Source organism: Callospermophilus lateralis, chromosome 8, assembly GCF_048772815.1.
Source record: "Callospermophilus lateralis isolate mCalLat2 chromosome 8, mCalLat2.hap1, whole genome shotgun sequence".
Classification (NCBI taxonomy): domain Eukaryota; kingdom Metazoa; phylum Chordata; class Mammalia; order Rodentia; family Sciuridae; genus Callospermophilus; species Callospermophilus lateralis.
Window position 1 is genome coordinate 52,660,229 of NC_135312.1, and position 19,416 is coordinate 52,679,644.

Here is a 19,416-nt window from a genome sequence, read left to right on the forward strand (position 1 = left end):
AATTGATGAATTCTAGATAGGGCAGAGGGGTGGAAGGGGAAAGGAGGGGGTAGGGGATTAGCAAGGATGGTGGAATATGATAGACATCATCATCCAAAGTACATGTATGAAGACACGAATTGGTGTCAACATACTTTATATACAATCAGAGATATGAAAAATTGTGCTGCATAGATGTAATAAGAATTGTAATACATTCATTCCTTTGTCATTTATTGGTTTTTAAATCAATTTTTAAAAAAGAAAAAAAAGAACTAAATAACTAAAGTTTTCAAGGCAAGCATTATATTGATCTTAGGATCATTCTGAACAGTGATCTGAATCCTGTTTGTTAGTGAATGCAGTCCAGAGAGTATGTCCACATATAAGTAGGAAGGTCCACATAGAAAATTAGGAAATGAGGCAATTTGAAGAGGAAAAAGTAAATCACTTTTCTTCAACTCAATGTTCAAACAAAAAGAAAGTTTCCCAGTTTTTATGAGTACTTTCTGTCACTGAAGGGTGGTTTTCTTTATGTAATAGAATAGTTTAATCCATACTAAATATGCAAAGTTAGGCCCATCATTGTCTGTAGAGTGGTGGATGTAGAAAACTTAATTGCTTATAGTGGATACTGAAGTGGAAAATATTTATTGTTTAATGGAATCCAAGTAAAATGGAAAACAATGTGTAAAAACATGACACAACAAGGTCAGTGTACAACTTGTGTCCATTACAAAATCTGAGCCTATAACCAAATATATTTAGAAACAAGAATACCTACTATTTTATTTTAAATTGTTTACTGTTTTGACATTGATATAATCTAGTATCATTCATTACCTATGGACTACAGATTATAAATGAACCTCTTCATAAAGAATATCATGTTTTAACAGTCTTATTAAAAATATTAGATTAGTTAGGAGAAAAAGAGATAACTATTAGTAAGTCAGAAAAAAAGTTGAAAATTAGAAAATCAGAAGCAATAATCATATAGTGTTAAACACACACTATGTCATGGGAGACCAGGGTGAAAAGATAGGGATAGATATTCAGTCTCCTTAAGTCATATCAATGGAGAAAACGAAAGACAATTCCTTCTTTTCATGAGAGCAATTATTTGCTAACATTTTACTAAATCTTTGCTATCACAAGAGAGTACCCAAACACAAAGATGTGTGACATTTTCAGTACATACTCTGCTTGATGAAGAATTCCCCTCATTTTAGTCTGCTAAGATAACATTTCTGTTTCTGCTTACCTTAAATATATATGTTCCCAGAAGGCTTCATTCATAACCCTGTATACCAAAATTTTACAGTGATATATTTATGGTTCTATCTCTTCCATTTGTCTCTGAAGGTAGAATTAAAGCCAAGATCATGGTCTCATGTATCTTATTTCCAATATACTAGATGTTAAATTACTTACTCGGAAAGTATTGCAGTATAAATTTAGTTTAAAACCTTGTCTAAAAGCTAAGAATTTATAAATGGGGCAACTTTAGCATTAGTTTTATGAAATAATATATCTGTTAGAAAATCAGTGTAATATGCACAAATTGATAAATGAAATACACAACATAAAAAGAACAAAGGACAAAAACCGCATGCTTATTTCAAAATGCAGAAAAGCACTCAACAAAATTTAACAAACCTTCATGATAAAAACTAAGAAAACTAGGGATAGAGGGAATTTACCTTGAAATAATAAAGGCTATGCATGAAAAACCAGAAACTGATATCATACTGAATGGGAAAAAAATGGAAAGTATTTTCCTTAAAATCAGGAAAAGAAAAGAATGTTCACCTTTACCACACATATTCAATCTAGTCCTTGAAATTTTAACCACAGGGATTAGGCAACACAAATAAGTAACACAAAGAGAATAACATAAGTCAAATTATCCATATTTACAGATAATATAATCCTCTTATACATAGGTGACCCTACAGGTTCCACCAGAAGACTTCTAGAGCTATTAAACAAATTCATCATAGTAACAACATACAAAAATCAATAATGAATCTGCTCATAAAGAAATCAGGAAAGAAATCCCATTCACAAAAGCTTTAAAATTACATATCTTGGAATAAACTAACCAAGAAAGTTATGACCTCTATAATGAAAATTACAGAACACTGAAGAAATAAATTCAAGATGACTTTAGAAGATGGCAAGACTTGGAATATTCATGAATAGGCAGAATTAATAGCATTGAAATGGCCATATTGCTAAAAGCAATTAGCAGATTCAATGAAGTTTTCATCTAAATACCAAGGATATTCTTCACAGAACTAGAAACAATCATCCTAAATTTATGTGAAAGAACAAAAGACCCAGAATATCCCAAGCAATCTTAGGCAAAAAGAGCAATACATGAGGCATCACAAGACCCTATTTGAAAATACACTACAGAGTCATGGTACCCAAAATAGCATGGTACTGGCATAAAAACAGACAAACAGCATAGACCAACAGAACAGAATAGAAGACACAAAGACAAACTCATACAGATACAGTCATGTGATCCTTGACAAAGCTGGCAAAAATACATATTGGAGGGGAGAAAAGCCTATTTAACAATTGGGCTGGGAGAACTGAATATCCACATATAGAAGAATGATACTAGATCCCTCTCTCTCATCATGTACAAAGGAGAACTCACAATTTATTAAAGATCTAAATATAAGAGCAAAAGCTTTAAAACTGTTTGGGAAAAACATTTCAACCTAAAGATTTCTCTATGGCTTAGGAAATAACAGCAAGAGTCAATAAATGGGATGGCATCAAATTAAAAAGCCTCTGCACAATAAGAGAAACAATGAACAGAGTGAAGAGAAAACTGACAGAATGGTAGAACATCTTTACCAGCTACTTCTTCAACAGACGATTAGTAACCAGAATGTTCAAAGAATTTTTAAAAAAAGTAAAAAAAAAAAGACCCAAACAAACAAACAAACAAAAAAAACTCAATCAATAAATTGGTGGGCAACAATTACATGAAAAACTATTCAACATCTTTGGCCATCAGGGAAATGCAAATCAAAACTACACTGAGATTGCATCAGAATGGCAGTCATCAAGAATACAAATAACAATGAATGCTGATAAGGATGCTGGGAAAATAAATTCTTATGCACTGTTTTTGAGGATGTAAATTGGGATAGCTACCACAGAAATCAGTGTGAATGTTCCTCAAAAAGTTTAAAATAAAAACGTCATATGATCCAGCTATAATACTCCTTAATTATCCGGAAGAATTAGAATCAGCATACTACAGTGATACATGAATTCTCCTATTTATTGCAGCATAATTCACAATAGTCAAATTATGGGACCAGCTTAGGTGTCCATCATCAGATGAACATTTACTATGTTATTTGCTGGAAAACCGGTGGAACTACCAACCATAATTCTGAGTGAAATAAGTCAGATTCAGAGAGAAAAGCATTGTTTTCTGTCATATGTGGAAGCTGGAGGGAAAAGAAAATGGGAAAGAAGGAAGAGGGACTACCATGAATGTAGAAGACAGACCATGCATAGAGAAAGGGGATCCAGGAGAAAGGAGAGGAGAGGGTGGGGGTGGTATTGGTGAGTAAAATTGATTAAATTACATTCTTATGTATATACAAATATGCCACAATGAAACACACCATTCTGTATAAATAAAAAGCATCAATGGGATGTATATATGAAAAAGAAAATCGTGTGATGGACTCAGTTGTGTTTCCCCAAATTCCCTTGTTGAAACCTGACTCTATTTGTAGAAGTGGTCTTTAGAGGTGAATAAGGTTAAGTGAATTAAAGGGTACGATCCTAATCCAATATGACTAGTATCCTTTTGAAAGAGGAAGACACACCAGTACACACAGATGCAACGGAAAATGCCTTGTGCAGACATAACAAGATAGGTTATCTGCAAGAGGGGAGAAGCCCCAAGAACATGCCACCCTGGCAGCCCTTGATGTCAGACTCCCAGCCTCCAGAACTGGAAAAAAATACATTTTTTTTTTGTAAGTCACAGGTCTCTGGTACTTACTTATAGAAGCCCTAGCAAATTAACACAACTGGGGAGTTAAATTAGCTAGTGTTTTTAACACTCTGTGTCGTCTTTTGTTTGGAAGTTGGTATTTCCTCATGATTCTCAAAAAAGGGTTGAAGGGCAAGGCTTCAGTTGATGGATTCAGACGAAAATAACAAAGTAACATCATTCATTAGAAAAAGGTAAGCAACTAAATGTAAGTAGAATGAATATTACCATCTAAATGAAAGGTTCACTACATTTTTAAACTTTCAAGAAATAAACTTTTTTCGAGTTTTGTATTTAAGTTTTCAACTCTCTGAATTATACTCTCTGAAATGTAAAGTATCCTAGGAAACTTTTCATTATGACCAACTCTGGTGAAGCAGTTCACAGGACACACTGAAGTTTTCTACCTAATTTATGAGATACATTCACTGACGTTTTCTACCTACTTTATGAGATACATGGAAATGGTAGGTATGCTGGTTCAAGAGGAGAATGGTATAAATTTGAGAGTAATAAGAAGTTATTCTCAAAAATTTATGAAGCAAAATTCAGATAAAGTCAATTTTATAATGAATTTGATTCCATTCCCCAAATAGCTCATATTTCAGTTTATTACTGGCATAATGAAAGATTTTCTTATTATAACAAACACTGCAATTTTTTTCTTTTTTTCCCCCTCCTTAATCAATAAAAAGTTAAATGTCATAGTAAAAAGAAGTTCAATGTCCTGGAAGTATTTATTATCCTATATCTGACAAAAAAAAAAAAAAAAAAAAGTCTTCTTTCCTTGGACTAACATTTTTTTTATAACAATCTATTAAATTTCAAGGTATTTTACAAAACAGTCTAACAATTATAAAGAAGGAGTAACCAGCCAGGGTGGTCACACACACCTTTAATTCCTGCAGAGGCAGGGGGATCACAAGTTCAAGGACAGCCTCCATAATTTAGCAAGACCCTCAGAAAAAAATTAAAATGAAATAAAAAAGAAAGGGGATATACCTCAGTAATAAGGTACCCCTAGGTTCAGTCCCAAGAGAAAAAACAAAAGAAGAAGAAGAAGGAGGAGGAGGAGAAAAGGAATAACCCCTGGAAAAATAAAAAGAAAAAAAAGAAAAGAAAAAGAAAAAAATTCTTGTCTTCTTGTCTTCCTTACCCAACTTGTTTAACAAACCAAACTTATAGAGTTTTATGTAGAAATCAGTGATTTGAAAAATGTATTTCTTACATTTCTCTGGGCTTTTCTTTGGCTTCCTAAAGGCCTTTGGATACGAGTATACCATGAGAAGCAGAGTCTCTTACCTAATGCTTCACTGTAAAATTGATTCCAAAATTTAAAGTCATATTGCTGGAGCACAAAGTCAAAGAAGAATGTAAACATCATATTTTTCACCCTTTCCAAAAAGGTCATTCTATCTATTAGTCCTCCCATGGCAGCAGGCACATAGGAAGGTGGAACTGGAAGATGCCCACAGTATTTCTCCACAGTGTTGCCCATGGAGAGCCTTATCGTGTGTATAAAAGGGATCCCAAGCAACTCAGCCACCAATTCCCCACAGGGAATCACAGGGTCTATAAACATGACATCATACTTGGTTTCCCGGAGCTTCTCCATGAGGGACTGATTGTAAACTGCTTTCCGACAGAGGTCTTCAAAGTATTCAGTTGCTTGAAGAAAGAAGTTTTGAAATATTTTTGCTGATTGCCAGAGTGACAATGATGGCATGACGTTCACAGCCAAATGTAAGAACTCCTCTAGATTTTTCTCTGCACTTTCTCTGTCCTGTGACACAAAGATCACCTCGAAATTCAATCTAGAAGAGTTTTCATAGTCAACCAAGAGATTCTGTGAAGAAGTCAAAACTGTCACTTCATGTCCTCTCTGCAGGAGTTCCTCAAGAATGATCTTTTGGTTGAGCCAATGGCTCATATCACAGGGCCACACGAGGACCTTCCCACAGAATCCACAGCCGGCCCAGCAAAACTGCAAGAAAAGAATTGTCGAAACCCATTTCTCAAACATCATGACCGTGTCTCCTCTGCACTGTTCTTTAGTGGTGGAGTGCTCACTGGGTTAAGTAAAAACTGTGGTAAGAAACAAGTCAAATATTAACTTCTAAAAGTAGGAAAGGACACATGTGCACAGAACTTTGCCCATCCCATTGCCTGGGTGCAGCACCTATATGACATTTGCTGAATGATAAAAACCTTTTAAACATTTGTGTAGAATTTATTCCAGTATTCTAATAATTCTGCATTAAATATGTTAAAATAGGCAAAAATTTGATACTTCAGATTAATAATTCAAAGTATAATAGAAGAATGCATTTAAAGAAGTTCAGTAAATAGTATGGTGATCTTATGGAAACTGATAAGTGATAATATGGGGAAATATATACAGGTCTTGCCTTAAAATTGGTTACATTCTAGTATGTAAAAGACATATAATGAAAGGAGGTAAATACTAATTATCAAAAAAACTATTATACTGTTTTAGAACTCCAGAGAAAGATGCCTCATTTTTATGTGAAAGGAATCAGAAAACCTTCTGAAACTGGAACAGGCATAGCATCTGTGTCTAGAAGCAAAATGGGCAGAAGATACTTACTCAAGAGGAAAGGAAGAATTCAAGATAAAGAATGATAATGCAGAAATTGTGATCATTTTAGTCTAGTATGTATGGAGTGCAGGGTGACATAGAAAAGTGTGGAAAAGGGATTTTTAAGAGTCTTTGGTGAGATTTAATGCTATTCTCTGGTTTCAGTTTTTAACTTTAATCTTGGTTTTTGGATGGAAAGTTTAGAATGAGAGTTCTTAGGACTGATGAGAAGTGAGAGGGGATCAACATTTATGTGAAAAGGAAAGGAAAGGCTCATTTTTATAGTTGAGGAAGAGAGAACAATGACTCAAAAATACATGAAATTCAAAGGTAGGAATGGCTAGGGCAAAAATTTTTGACCTGCCACGTATGAGTTAGTGATTAGACATGTCAGTGGATATATATATATTTGACTTATAAATACTTGAATCTCAAGAGAGAGGTGAAAATTAGAAATATAGGTTTTTATATCCAGTTAGCCATCCATATTTTAATGTAACTTCAATTTCTCCCTTTTTCATAATATCATACATTTAACAATGTTTAGCACTTGATATTGTCAGTTTTATACAATGACAGGACACAAAGAGACCAGCACAATATAGTTCCAATTAAATATGAGTTCACGGGCTGGGGATGTGGCTCAAGCGGTAGCGCGCTCGCCTGGCATGCGTGCAGCCCGGTTTCGATCCTCAGCACCACATGCAGACAAAGATGTTGTGTCCGCCGATAACTAAAAAATAAATATTAAAACTCTCTCTCTCTCTCTCCCTTTCTCACTCTCTCTTTAAAAAAAATAAAAAAAATATGAGTTCACATTTTATTTCAGCAATTGAGTCACTTTTAACAACACTAACTCTACAAACATAAGAGAGGTGAATCTTAGAAGTTAGGAGAGAAAAATCCTCCGAGGAAATTGTTCGGCGGAAAGAAGGCAATGATGAAATAATGCTTTAGTTAAGTCCTTAAGAATGGGTTGAAAGTATAATTTTGAAGAAAAAATACTGATGTAAGTGCATTCTATGAAGCATGATACTAATTGTATCAAGGGTTAAATTCAGTTATAATATTTGGTGAAAGAGGCAAATTATTGAAATTTCTATATCTTAAGTTTGTTATTTTGCAAACAGAATAGATTTGTTTGTAAGATACAATAGTAAAGCTAGCACCAAAGATTAGGGAATTTTATTGCATTGTATGACTAGAATTTGTAGAATTTCTGGGGGTAGCTGATGAAACACATTCCAGGAAAAAAAAAAAAAAGGAACCTCAGAAATATCTCCAAAGACATGAGTCATAAAAGTACTCTAAGAAAATAGAGGTAACATTATAATCTGAGAAGGTAAGAGTCCTTTTTTGTAAAAGATAATAGAGATACAATTAGGAGGGGGAAAATAAATTTATCTACACACTATGACAAAGTTCATGTTGTGCTATAAAATACTTTAAGCAAAGTCAAAGAAGAAATAGTATATAACATACAAATATTACATTCAATTTTATATATTATTTGAGAAATATCTCTAAATTTCTTTTTATCTGAGAAAACTTAAGATCTAGCTCTGGTTAATCTAAAAGAAATTTAAAGGAATGCAAATATTTTCTCTTATAGCAAACAAATATTTAAAAGATTGGATAAAATATAGAATTGATCTTATAAAATTTATTTTTGATTTGACAAAATTAAAATCAGCAGACACTCAAAAACGAGTAAAAACAGGAATTCTGAAGCACAAGCTTTTACCAAAACTTCAGCTATTCTTGCAAAGGGTACACAGGGTGCTTCAGGGGCGACAAAGTGTGAAACCCTAAAGGCTTGTGCAAGCTCCTTACTCTACACATACAGTCACTAATGCTGGACTCCCAAGATATACCCTCACTTTTACAGGTGAATTCCAGTACACACAGGTTTATAGCAAGGAAAATTACCTGTTTTGAGTTGGCATTGTGTGGAAGAACAATATCCTCCCTGTGGTTTGTTAACACAAGCCACCCTGAGATAGATTTTCATTCAATTAAAATACAAGCAAGAAAAGAAGTGATTCTGATATAACTTTGCTAGGTACACATATGAATACACCATAGTGAATCTCTACATCATGTACAATGACAAGACTGGGATCCTAATTAGAATAAGATGTACTCCATGATTGTATGAATAAGTCAAAGTATATTCTGCTGTCATGTATAACTAAAAAGGAGAGAGAGAGAGAATGATGTGGCTGAGGAGCATGGTGATGCACATCTGTAACCCCAGGAGGTTGAGGCAGGAGGATCTTAAGTTCAAAACCAACCTCAGCAATTTAATGAAACCTTGTCTGAAAAAAAAAAATTAAAATAACTCGGATGTGACACACTCCTGGGCTCAATGAAAAAAAAAAAAAAGGAGGAAGAGGAATAAGAAGCAGCAGCAGCGGCAGCAACAACTTAGATCCTAGCTTCAAAGATTTATCACAGATAAAATTGCAAATTAAATGAGTAAGTACTATTTACTATGAAATAATTTTTAATATCTTAGGGTCAGCAAAAGCAAGAGACAGGTATGACACTCCTGCTTCAGCTTTCTGAGTAGCTAGGATTACAGGTGTGTGCCACTGTGCCTGACTCAGCATTGTTTTTTAAAGCTAAACATCCATATAGTCTCTAACTTAACCATTCAACTAACGAATAACCATTACAGATTGGTAATTAATTACATAGAAAATAATTATAGTACAGGGAAACAAGCTATTAATGTAAAACTTGGAAAGAATTCAGATGCCATTAAAAGAAGAAATAAATGAGTCATGTGGCACTTGACAGAGTGCACATCATATACCATTGAAATTCCATGAACTAGTAGCACATCTAAACAAATATATGAATCTTTATAACACTGTTCTGATAACATTATATATTTTTTAAAAATTATGAATGCAAAATTTAATGTAGTAGTAATAAGTGGATTTGAATAATGGAAAACAGGTATGTGGAAAGTATAAATTGTATGTAAATCAAAATAAAATTCCCATTCACTGTCATAAGTGACCAGATGTGTATGCTGACATTAAAATTAATATAAGAGGGTGGGGCACAGTGGCACACATCTGAACTCCAGTGACTCAGGAGACTGAGGCAGGAGGATCAAGAGTTCAAAGCTAGCCTCAGCAAAAGGGCAATGCTAAACAACTCAGTGAGACTCTGTCTCTAAATAAATACAAAATAGGACTGGAATGTGGCTACGTGGTCGAGTGCCCCTGAGTTCAATCTTCTTGTAGTGTTTGGCCAGTATTGGTAATATACTTTAAACCAAATATACTTTAAACACAATGAATAACCAGTTTTGCAATAGTTCATAAAATCGAGTAAATGATTATAACCAAAGAATATGGCATTATTTAAAATCTGGAAACTATGAAGCTATAAAGTAATAACAGATAATTCAGAATAGAAAACTATCTGCAAATATCTAAAACAACAATATGTTGTTCTGTGAGATAAATCACATATTTTAAAATTCTAAGCAATTATGTATATAAATGCACTATATGTGATGTTTTTCAAAGAACATGTCATTACATATAAAATTGGATATACACATATAAATACCAATAATTTGTGTGTATATATGTATATGTGTGTATGTGTGTGTATGCACACTTATGTGCATAACATACATACATAATATTTTAATAAAAATTCTGTTGTGGTATCTTTGCACAGCATGATAACTATAGATAATGAAAATGTACTGTATATTTCAAAGAGTTGGAAGAAAGGAGTTTAATAGTTTCACCATAAATGATAGTATTTGTGTGTGCAGAGCGTGGGGAGGTGGGGGGGGGTGGTACTGGGGACCAGACCCAGGGCCTCTATACCACTGAGCTGCATTCAGAGCCCTTTTTACTTTTTATTTTGAGACAGGGTCTCACTAAGTTGCTGAAGCTACAATCAAAATTGTGATCCTGCCTCAGGCTCCCAAGTTGTTGGGGTTACAGGCATGTGTCCCTCATCCTGCTAAGAAATTATAAATGTTGAGGAGTTTGATATATTTAACTTGATTTAAACATTACACAATGTATACATTTATCAAATCACCCCAGCACACCTCACACGTATGAACAATTTTTATATTTTATACATTGGCTAAAAAGAAATTTAAATTAAAAAATAAAATTAAAAAGTAGAACATCCATATGTATCATATACAGTATATAACACATAATATATAATATTATCTTAAGTATATGATATTTATTTTAGAATCAGAACAATGTAAGAATGATAAATACAACACTGTGGATAGTTCAGTAAAACAAAACTTATTTCATGATCACAAAGGAATTTTCTGTGTAAAATACTATTCCCTTGATCTTGAATATATGAGTAAAATAAAAATTTCAAAAAACAGCATTGAAGTTATTTTACTTAAACTTAGTTCTTAGATTTAAATGTGACTTTAAATGTTTTAATGAGCATTTATCAACAGTTGCCACTGTAGTTATTTTTTTCTCTTAAAATTGTTGACAATTTTCTCTAGGATTCCATTTTGCAAAAATATAACATTCTTTTCTATTCTAAAAAGGAAAATCAGTTTTACCCGTCTCAATTTCAAATTAATGTTTACTTTTTATTGATTTATTTTTAAAAAGCAGAGAGCTCAGGCTTGAGTTAATCATAAAACCACTGAGCCACTTGGCGATTGTAGTGAGATCAGTTATGTGGACTTTGGATGTAAATATACTTCCATTCACATACTCTGCAAAATGGTTTGTCATTTTGACAAATGTTTGTTAATGAGAGAGTTACATCATTTCTCTCAACTTTTATTTTATCATCTACAAAAATGGAATTAATGATACTATTTTGTTAACGTATTATGAAAAGTAGTAACAATGATCCATATGTATTCTGGCATTGATACTGAAAAATAGAGACCAGATTCCAAAACATAACAGAATTAAAAATGCTATTTTGAAAATCTACATGATTATAAGATCCACAAAAACCAATAGAGAAGAAAAATATAATGTTGTACCATTAAACTGAAATATGTAAATCAAAATATCTCAGCAGCTTGCAATTAGTCATGGAAGGATTTATACTGCTATTTGGAAAATGCTGCCTTTTTTTTTCTTTTAGCACAGAGGACCAATTGTTACATATTTATAGGACACCATTGGATATAGAAATGTAGAAAATACAGTGATTATATAAAGATGAAAACAAAGCAGAGTTCTAGGATTGCTATATGGAACAATCAGGACTAGAAGTCATCAAGGAGTGTTCTTGCATCAAAAACTACCCAAATTCTTACTGTCTTAAAACAACTTTCTGTTTAGCTCATGATTCTGATTTAGGCAAGATGGAGTACTTCTAAGCTGGCCTTGCTCATCTCCATGTGAGTGAGATTGTCCTAGGGGTCAATCCTGGCAAGTTTTGCTGGTGGCTAGCTCCTACCTTTGTGGCCTCATATCATAGACCTATGTGCTTCTCACCATCCAGCAGATAGATTTAATCACAGACACAAGGTTTCCAGAACAATAAAAGTAGAACAATATTTTTTAAAAGGCTACTTATATTACATTCACTAAAGTTGCACTACCGTAATATAAAATAGAATTACAATCATATTGTAAGCAAGTGAATCAGTGAATTAAATATCAAAATAGACAATTCCCCTATAGGTAATTGTTGGTAAAGATAAATAGTGCCAACATTTAACTTAATGAATGACGAAGAGGACAAAAATAAGCATTCCTGTTCAAGTTCAGATTAATTAGGCCATCTTACCTAGAATACACGTTATGCAATACAGTTTTTTAAAAAAGAATTTTCTGTATCTTTATCGCTTTCAAAAATGTAGTTGCTATATTTTTCACATAAACTAAAATTCAACAATATTATTATAAAGAAAAGATTCAGTGGTTATAAATTCCTAAGAATATATAATGAATATAATCATTCTTTTCATTTGTAGAACTATTTTCTAATTTAGCTTCCATTTTTGAGCTCATTTGCTAAAAGACAGAAAAGGTGATAAATAAGTCTAGTGGTTAATTTTCAAGATGCAAACAGAATAAACAAAATTCTAGTCTCTGAAAATGTAAAAACAGCATGCAATAAATTTAAAGATGTTAAGTCAATGTGACTTAAAGGACAAGATAGCTACTTTAGTAATAAAATACAAAAGATGATTTGATATCATAACAAAAGTAAAAACTAGTCTTCACAAAAGTTATGTCTTATTCTATTTTCTATTGCTATTACAAAATACCTGAGGCCAAGTAATATTTAAAGAAAATGTATTTACTTAGCTTACAGTTTGGGAGACTAAAGCCCCAGATCAAGTCTAATGCCCACAGATTCTGACGATGGCCTTTTGGCTACATCACCAAATGGTGGATGGAATCATGGAAGAGTCATGTGAAAGAAGGAAAGATCAATCACAGGGCAAGTCAGAGAGCAAGAGGGGCACAGGGACTAGATTTGTTCTTATTATTTTGACTTGCTCTCACAGAAACTAACCTGGTTCCTCCAGAACTATATTACATAATGCGATGTCCCCAGTCACTCAAGAACCTTCCACTAGTGGAAGAACCTTTCACTAGTCCCCATTTCTTAAGTGATCTATCAATTCAACACTGCCACACTGGAAATATGTTTCCAGCACATGAAATTTTGGAGGACATACTCAAGTCCTATCCAAACCACAGCAATTAAGGACCAAATTTATAGCACTAATGGTATTACTATTAATTTTCCTCTCTGAGATAAAGTCATTTTTCAAAATTTTTATGTTGGAAGATTATCTACAAATAATACAGGAAACAGAAATATCCTTAATTCTCTTTATGTACGTGTAGCTATTTTGATAGGTTTAAGACAGTCTCTGTACAATTTCAGCCTTTTTTCATAGAACCAGTGGTTACATTATAAGCAATGGTAGTTTTGTTGCAAGGATATGTTTGCCTTTTTTTTTCATAGAGAATACATTTGAAAAACAATGAGAAATGAGAAATATTTATACTATAGAAATAAAGAATATACACTAGATTTTGCTTTGTATTATGATGTTTACTTTCTCTTTTGTTAAGACATCTAGTAGAAAGAAGCCCCTTTTACTGAATGTCAAACAATATATTACAGTACTAAAAATTTAGTCCTTTGGTCAAGGTAAAGGTAATTTTATAAAGGTAATTATTTTTAAAAAGATAATTTTGGTAATTTTATTGATATGTATCAATAAAAAATAAGAAAAAAAAGGAAACTGGAAAAAACATCTAATATGTAAGAGCAGTACCTGCAAAAATAACTGAGTAAAAAAATTGATCAGATATTCTTGGCGGATCACAAACTAAAAATATTTTAAATATTTTATCTTAGTATACTGCCAGGAAGAACTGGCAAAGTGGGACCTTCCAGTTGCCTTATCTTTTTAACCACTTTCACTTTGGTATCCAGGACTCAGCCTTTCTATAGCTTAGCAAAACTCATCCTCAAATACTATCCAAGTGGGCTGAGGATGTGGCTCAAGCGGTAGCACGCTCGCCTGGCATGCATGCGGCCTGGGTTCGATCCTCAGCACCACATACAAACAAATGTTGTGTCCGCCGAAAACTAAAAAATAAATATTAAAATTCTCTCTCTCTTTCTCTTTCAAAAAAAAAAAAAAAAACACTATCCAAGTGAAATCTATGTACTGTACAAAGACCTCTCAGAAGTTGATCTCTGAAGAGATCAGACAGTGCAATTTGAAGGTTTCACACGAGACACTTGGACTGAGGCAGATTTATTAATAGATTTGTAAGAAAAACTTAGATTCTTCCCTGGGTCTGCAAAGGTCTATTAGGTCATTAAAAGCAGGATAACAAGCTTGATCTATCTGACTCAATTTTGCCTGTCTTCCTTGCTCAGCATCACCTTGGATCCCAGGAGCAACAGTTCAGATCAAATACATATTACAATGAGGTGAAACCACCCCCAAGTAACAGTAACTTTCCTATTATTGACAAGGCCCCAGTTGACCAATCCTCAGATAATGGTCAACCTTACCAGTTTGACCAAAACTGCTGTTTAATTATGCATATTTCTGGCTCACCTTGTCTAAATAATAATTACCTCGGAAGCTCCTGTCAGTGCCTTGGAAGACAGGGCTAAGAACATGTGTACCCTCATCTTCCTGGTGAAGCTACACTGATTACAACTCCTTTCCTGTTTTTCACCATTACGTTTTTCACTTGGTTTTTGACAAAAGTGGCTGGACCTGATTTGTTGGCATCCCCACAATTGGGTCTCTCCCCTAGGACTTGGGTAACAGATTTACTTCTTGATATGAGTAACAATGATTTTCACATTCCCTAATATTCCTTCTTCATTAGCTGTTTGAAGAATATTTGAAAACAGAGATTAATTTTATCACTTCATCCATAAGATTTAAGATCTCCTAATACAGAAAAGAGGCTTTTAGATCAGTGTGGTTAGTTTTGTTCTTGTTACTTATCTCTTGTCTTTAAGACATTTGCGATTATTATTTAGCATAGTTAAACATATCATTTTCCTTGTCTGTTTTTCACACACAAAACTGAAAAACAACCATTGTATGGAAAACTCCACAGAAACTTGACAAGTTAAATCTCCTGTGTTCAAACACAATAATATAAAATATAAGGTATCTGCACTCTTTCAGTATCAGTGTCTACTTACAGGATGTTGCTAAGACTTCAACAATGAAATTGCGAAATAAGACAAAGTAGATTTTACTAGTTCTTTTTGGCAGTATACTAAAATAAAGTATTTAAGACAGTTATTGTTATTCAAATATTTTTGTAAGATGAGGAGCATAAGAGATTTACGTAAGTAAGATATTTAATTTCTTAAAAGGTAGGATTTCTGAAATTAGATTATTATCCTTGTAAACATGAGAAGCTGGGAATTTTTTCTTTTACAAAGGCTTTTTCAGAGATTATATAATTTGTCTATGCTTCCTTTGAGAAAAAAAAATATTTATTGCATACTAGAGGCCATTTAGGTTTTGAAGGTATTTACTGACAATTTTCTATGTATAGAGCCCCATGGTAGTGTAATTAACACTTTGTTATTTAAAAGCCCCTGAGTAGTTTGGTAAAAAAAAAAAAAATTATTCAATATAAGCACAATTCATTATAATTGACACGGTATTCCACATATATCAAATTTAACTTCTTAAATAATACAGTAAAATTATTATCCCCATTTTGCTAAGGAGAAAGCACTTAAACTAGAAGTTAAGTAACTTGCTAATTGGACAGTAAGCAAGAGTAGCCAGAACCCAGAACCTTGGGGGCTTTCCAAGACCCTTCACCATCTTGATTTTGTAATCTTCTTATAAAGAAAATGTTTTGTTATCTTCTTTAGTACCCCAATAGTCAGTATGTGATATACGTATGGGCAGTGATAAGTATTACAGAATACATTCCAGATATCTTGAGAAATAATCAGGAGAATAACATCTTAATTTAAATCAAAATGTGTTTTTGTGGTATATAAAATTTAAAAGTCTCCCAAAATATAGTTGAAGAACATAAAATATATGATTTTACTTACAAAACTCTAATTGCTATCCCTCCAAAATCATAAGCAAATTTTAATTACTTTACACACATTTTATTTTATATATGTGATATGTACAATATCTTTTCTCTAGACAAATTCTATGGAAAACTTAAAAATTTTAAGTGATGATGATTGAAGAATATTCCAGAACTCTGTTTTACTTTTTTTTTTTTTTACTATATAGCATGTATACATATCTGACATCCTTTACATTTTATGTATTTATTTTATACTGTCTCCTCTCGTTACAATGTAAGCTCTATAGAGGTAGAGATTTTATCTACTTTCCTCATTGTTGTGTTTCTAATACCCAGAAAACTGACAGATAATATATTGGGGTTAAATAAATATTTTTTTTTTCAAAAAAAATTCCACAAAAGAAAGAGGGAAGAAAAGGAGAAAGGAATGGAGGGAGGTAGGGAGTGAGAGCAAAAGGCACAGAAAAAAGGATATGATTGTGTACATTATATTAGTAAGAAAGTACAACTGGTAGCTTAAACTGTTAATCTCTGCTACTAATTAATGTTCCTGGGTAATACTGACAGATATGGAGTAAAAATCATTTAGAATAAAAGAAATTTTAAAAAAATTAAGGAAAGAAAACTCATGAGAGAAAGAAAAGTGATATAAAAAAACACCCATAACTATTTCAACAATTGACATTATTTTATTTGATTCTTATAAAGAATCTATGAAGTAAGGAAATCTGAGGCTTGCTAAAGGATACAGAAAAATTATTTTGAGAGCTCACTAGCCCACATAAACCAATTACCCTAATGATGGATACTGAGAGGCAGAGTATTAAGTCAGGTTCTTTAATATCTAACTTTAAGTTTTTTTTCTACAAAGTAAAGACTGAAGACTAAAGAAGAGAAAGTAAATTATTTATTACCTCAAAATATTTTCCAAACCACTTTGGGGCAATGTCATAGTTTTTGCTAGTAAATGTACTTGAAGTTTTATTAATACACTGTGAAACTGTTATCTTAAAACACACAACATTATTTCCATTAAGAGATATCAGCAATTAGGCACAGTGGCACATGCCTGCAATCCTAGCTATTCAGAGGCCAAAGCAGGAGGACTACAAGGTCAAGGCCAGTCCTGGCAATTTAGGAAGAACCTATCTAAAAATAAAAAATAAAAATTTGAAGGGGTGAGGATGTAGCTCAGTGAAGTGCCCTGGGTTTAATTCCCAGTATCCAAGGGTGGGGGGGTTGAGAGAGAGAGAGAGAGAGAGAGAGAGGAAGAGGGAGAGAGAGAGAGAGAGAGAGAGAGAGAGAGAGAGGAAGAGGGAGAGAGAGAGAGAGAGAGAGAGAGAGAGAGAGAGAGAGAGAGAGAATAGGATACAACTTAATACCACCATCTCATTTTATTTTTGGAATTTATCCAAAGACAATAGGGAATTTTATAGAGATATAATAAGTCCAATTACTTCTGCTTATGCATCCAAGGATGGAAAAATTTTGCTGTGTGGACAATAAAAATGAAAAATATCTGGAGTCATTAATGAGAGATAATTTTAGAGACTTACCTAGTACTTTGCTGTAGTATGAATTCCATTCTCCCTAGTAGGATTGAAATATATAGTCTTGCAGAGAATAAGATAATGTATTTTTAACCCTTTCACCAAAGGTCATCTGGTCAGTGAGCTCTGACAAGGCTGCAGGAACATAGGACACTGGTGCAGGGATTTTCCCACAGTTTCTCTCCACTGTTGAGGCTGGAGAAAACCTTAATGTGTACATAAATGGGATTCCTAATTTGAGAGCAACAAGGTCACCACAGATTGTAACTGGGTCTGCTACCAACACATCAAAACCACCGTTCTGAAGTCTTCCCATTAATGAAGGGTTGTTTAATACACCATCACAGATTTGTGTATTAATTTGGAAAAAAGTATCTAGGAGTTTTCCTAGTTCTTTGTAGAAAGTCCACATTGTGAAAGGAGTTGGTCTGTGGTTTATCCACAGCATTATCATATGTTCAATTATGGAGTCTAGATTTCTCGTCTTGTAAGAAACAGGTATCTCTTCAAACTTCACAGGAAAATTAGGACTGGAGTTGATGAGCAGAGTTTCTGATGAAGCCAGTACGGTGACACTGTGATTTCTTTGAATCAACTCTTCTATTATAATCTTAATATTTAACCAATGGCTACAATCTGTAGGCCAAATTAGCACGTTCCCACTTAGAACAATTTCAGTCAAAGTAAGATTTAAAATCAGCAGCTGGACAAACTTCTTAGACATGGTGATATTCACTAGGGAAATCATTCTACTGAAGATCTTTTAAGATGAAAAGAAACCTTCCATATATATTTAGGTAGATTTTTTTTTCAAATAAAACAATGGTTAATGTGATGAATATACTCATTCACAGGTCAATTGATCTATACGTCAAAAGGAAAACAATATAATTCAAATTCTTTATGTATAATATGATTTTTCCAATAATAAAAAAGAAATCTACTCCTATTTTGAGAAAAAGAATCAAGGAAGAGATAAGCCTAGTATCCATGTACTCTGAGATAATAACTATTATTAGTAAAATGTATCTTTAATATAAATTTCCAAAATTTAGATTGAAAAAAAATTTAGAATCCTTTATTATATAATCCATTGTGACAAAAATGATGGTTGTTACATTATAAGGCATCTTTACATGTATTATCTTATTTAGTTTTTTTTTCACAATCTGGTATGGCAGAAATTATTTAGTGCCACAAGTGAACAAGTCATAGAAAAATTATACCAATTACAGTATTGTCCTTGTATTCTATATTAAGTAGCCATTTTCATTCTAACATCTATATACTTTGAAAGAGAGGACTATGAAAGGTAATAAATCAGAATCACTTTTCTCAGAATCACATTTAATAAGATTGTGTATATAAACAGTTTCTAGTGAATGCTTAGTTCATCTGCATGAAATTAAATCAAGATAAAAGTTTCTTAAAATGTGTGTGATGTTATTTAAACTGAGAATTCTTCAAATAATGTTTGTATAAATTTTCTTCTTAAAAAAAAAAAATCCCTGCAAAGATACTTTCTTGCCTGATAAAAGTTTTCTTGTGTTACCTGAGCATCATTCTGGCTAAGATTTACCTACGCTGATTCTTGTTTTCATTGTCTCCCAAATTTTAGAGACGGTCACTGAGGCCATAAAACCTGGAAACCAGACTTCATGCTGTTTAAGAACAGGCATAATCAATGCTTCATCACCTTAA

The 19,416-nt window shown here is 32.9% G+C and overlaps 1 protein-coding gene across 3 annotated transcripts in view; it reads right to left on the minus strand.

Moving 5' to 3' along the window:
* LOC143405586 (UDP-glucuronosyltransferase 2A1) overlaps positions 1 to 19,416 on the minus strand; it is a 41,776-nt gene that overhangs the window by 12,650 nt on the left and 9,710 nt on the right. Inside the window, exon 1 of one of the 3 annotated variants that reach the window (XM_076863925.1) lies at positions 5,318 to 6,041. The exons of the other annotated variants lie outside the window; for them this stretch is intronic. Within the exon in view, the coding sequence (XP_076720040.1) occupies positions 5,318 to 6,041 (724 nt within the window). Of the gene's footprint in view, positions 1 to 5,317; positions 6,042 to 19,416 lie in introns of those variants that run through there. 3 annotated transcript variants of the gene reach the window in all.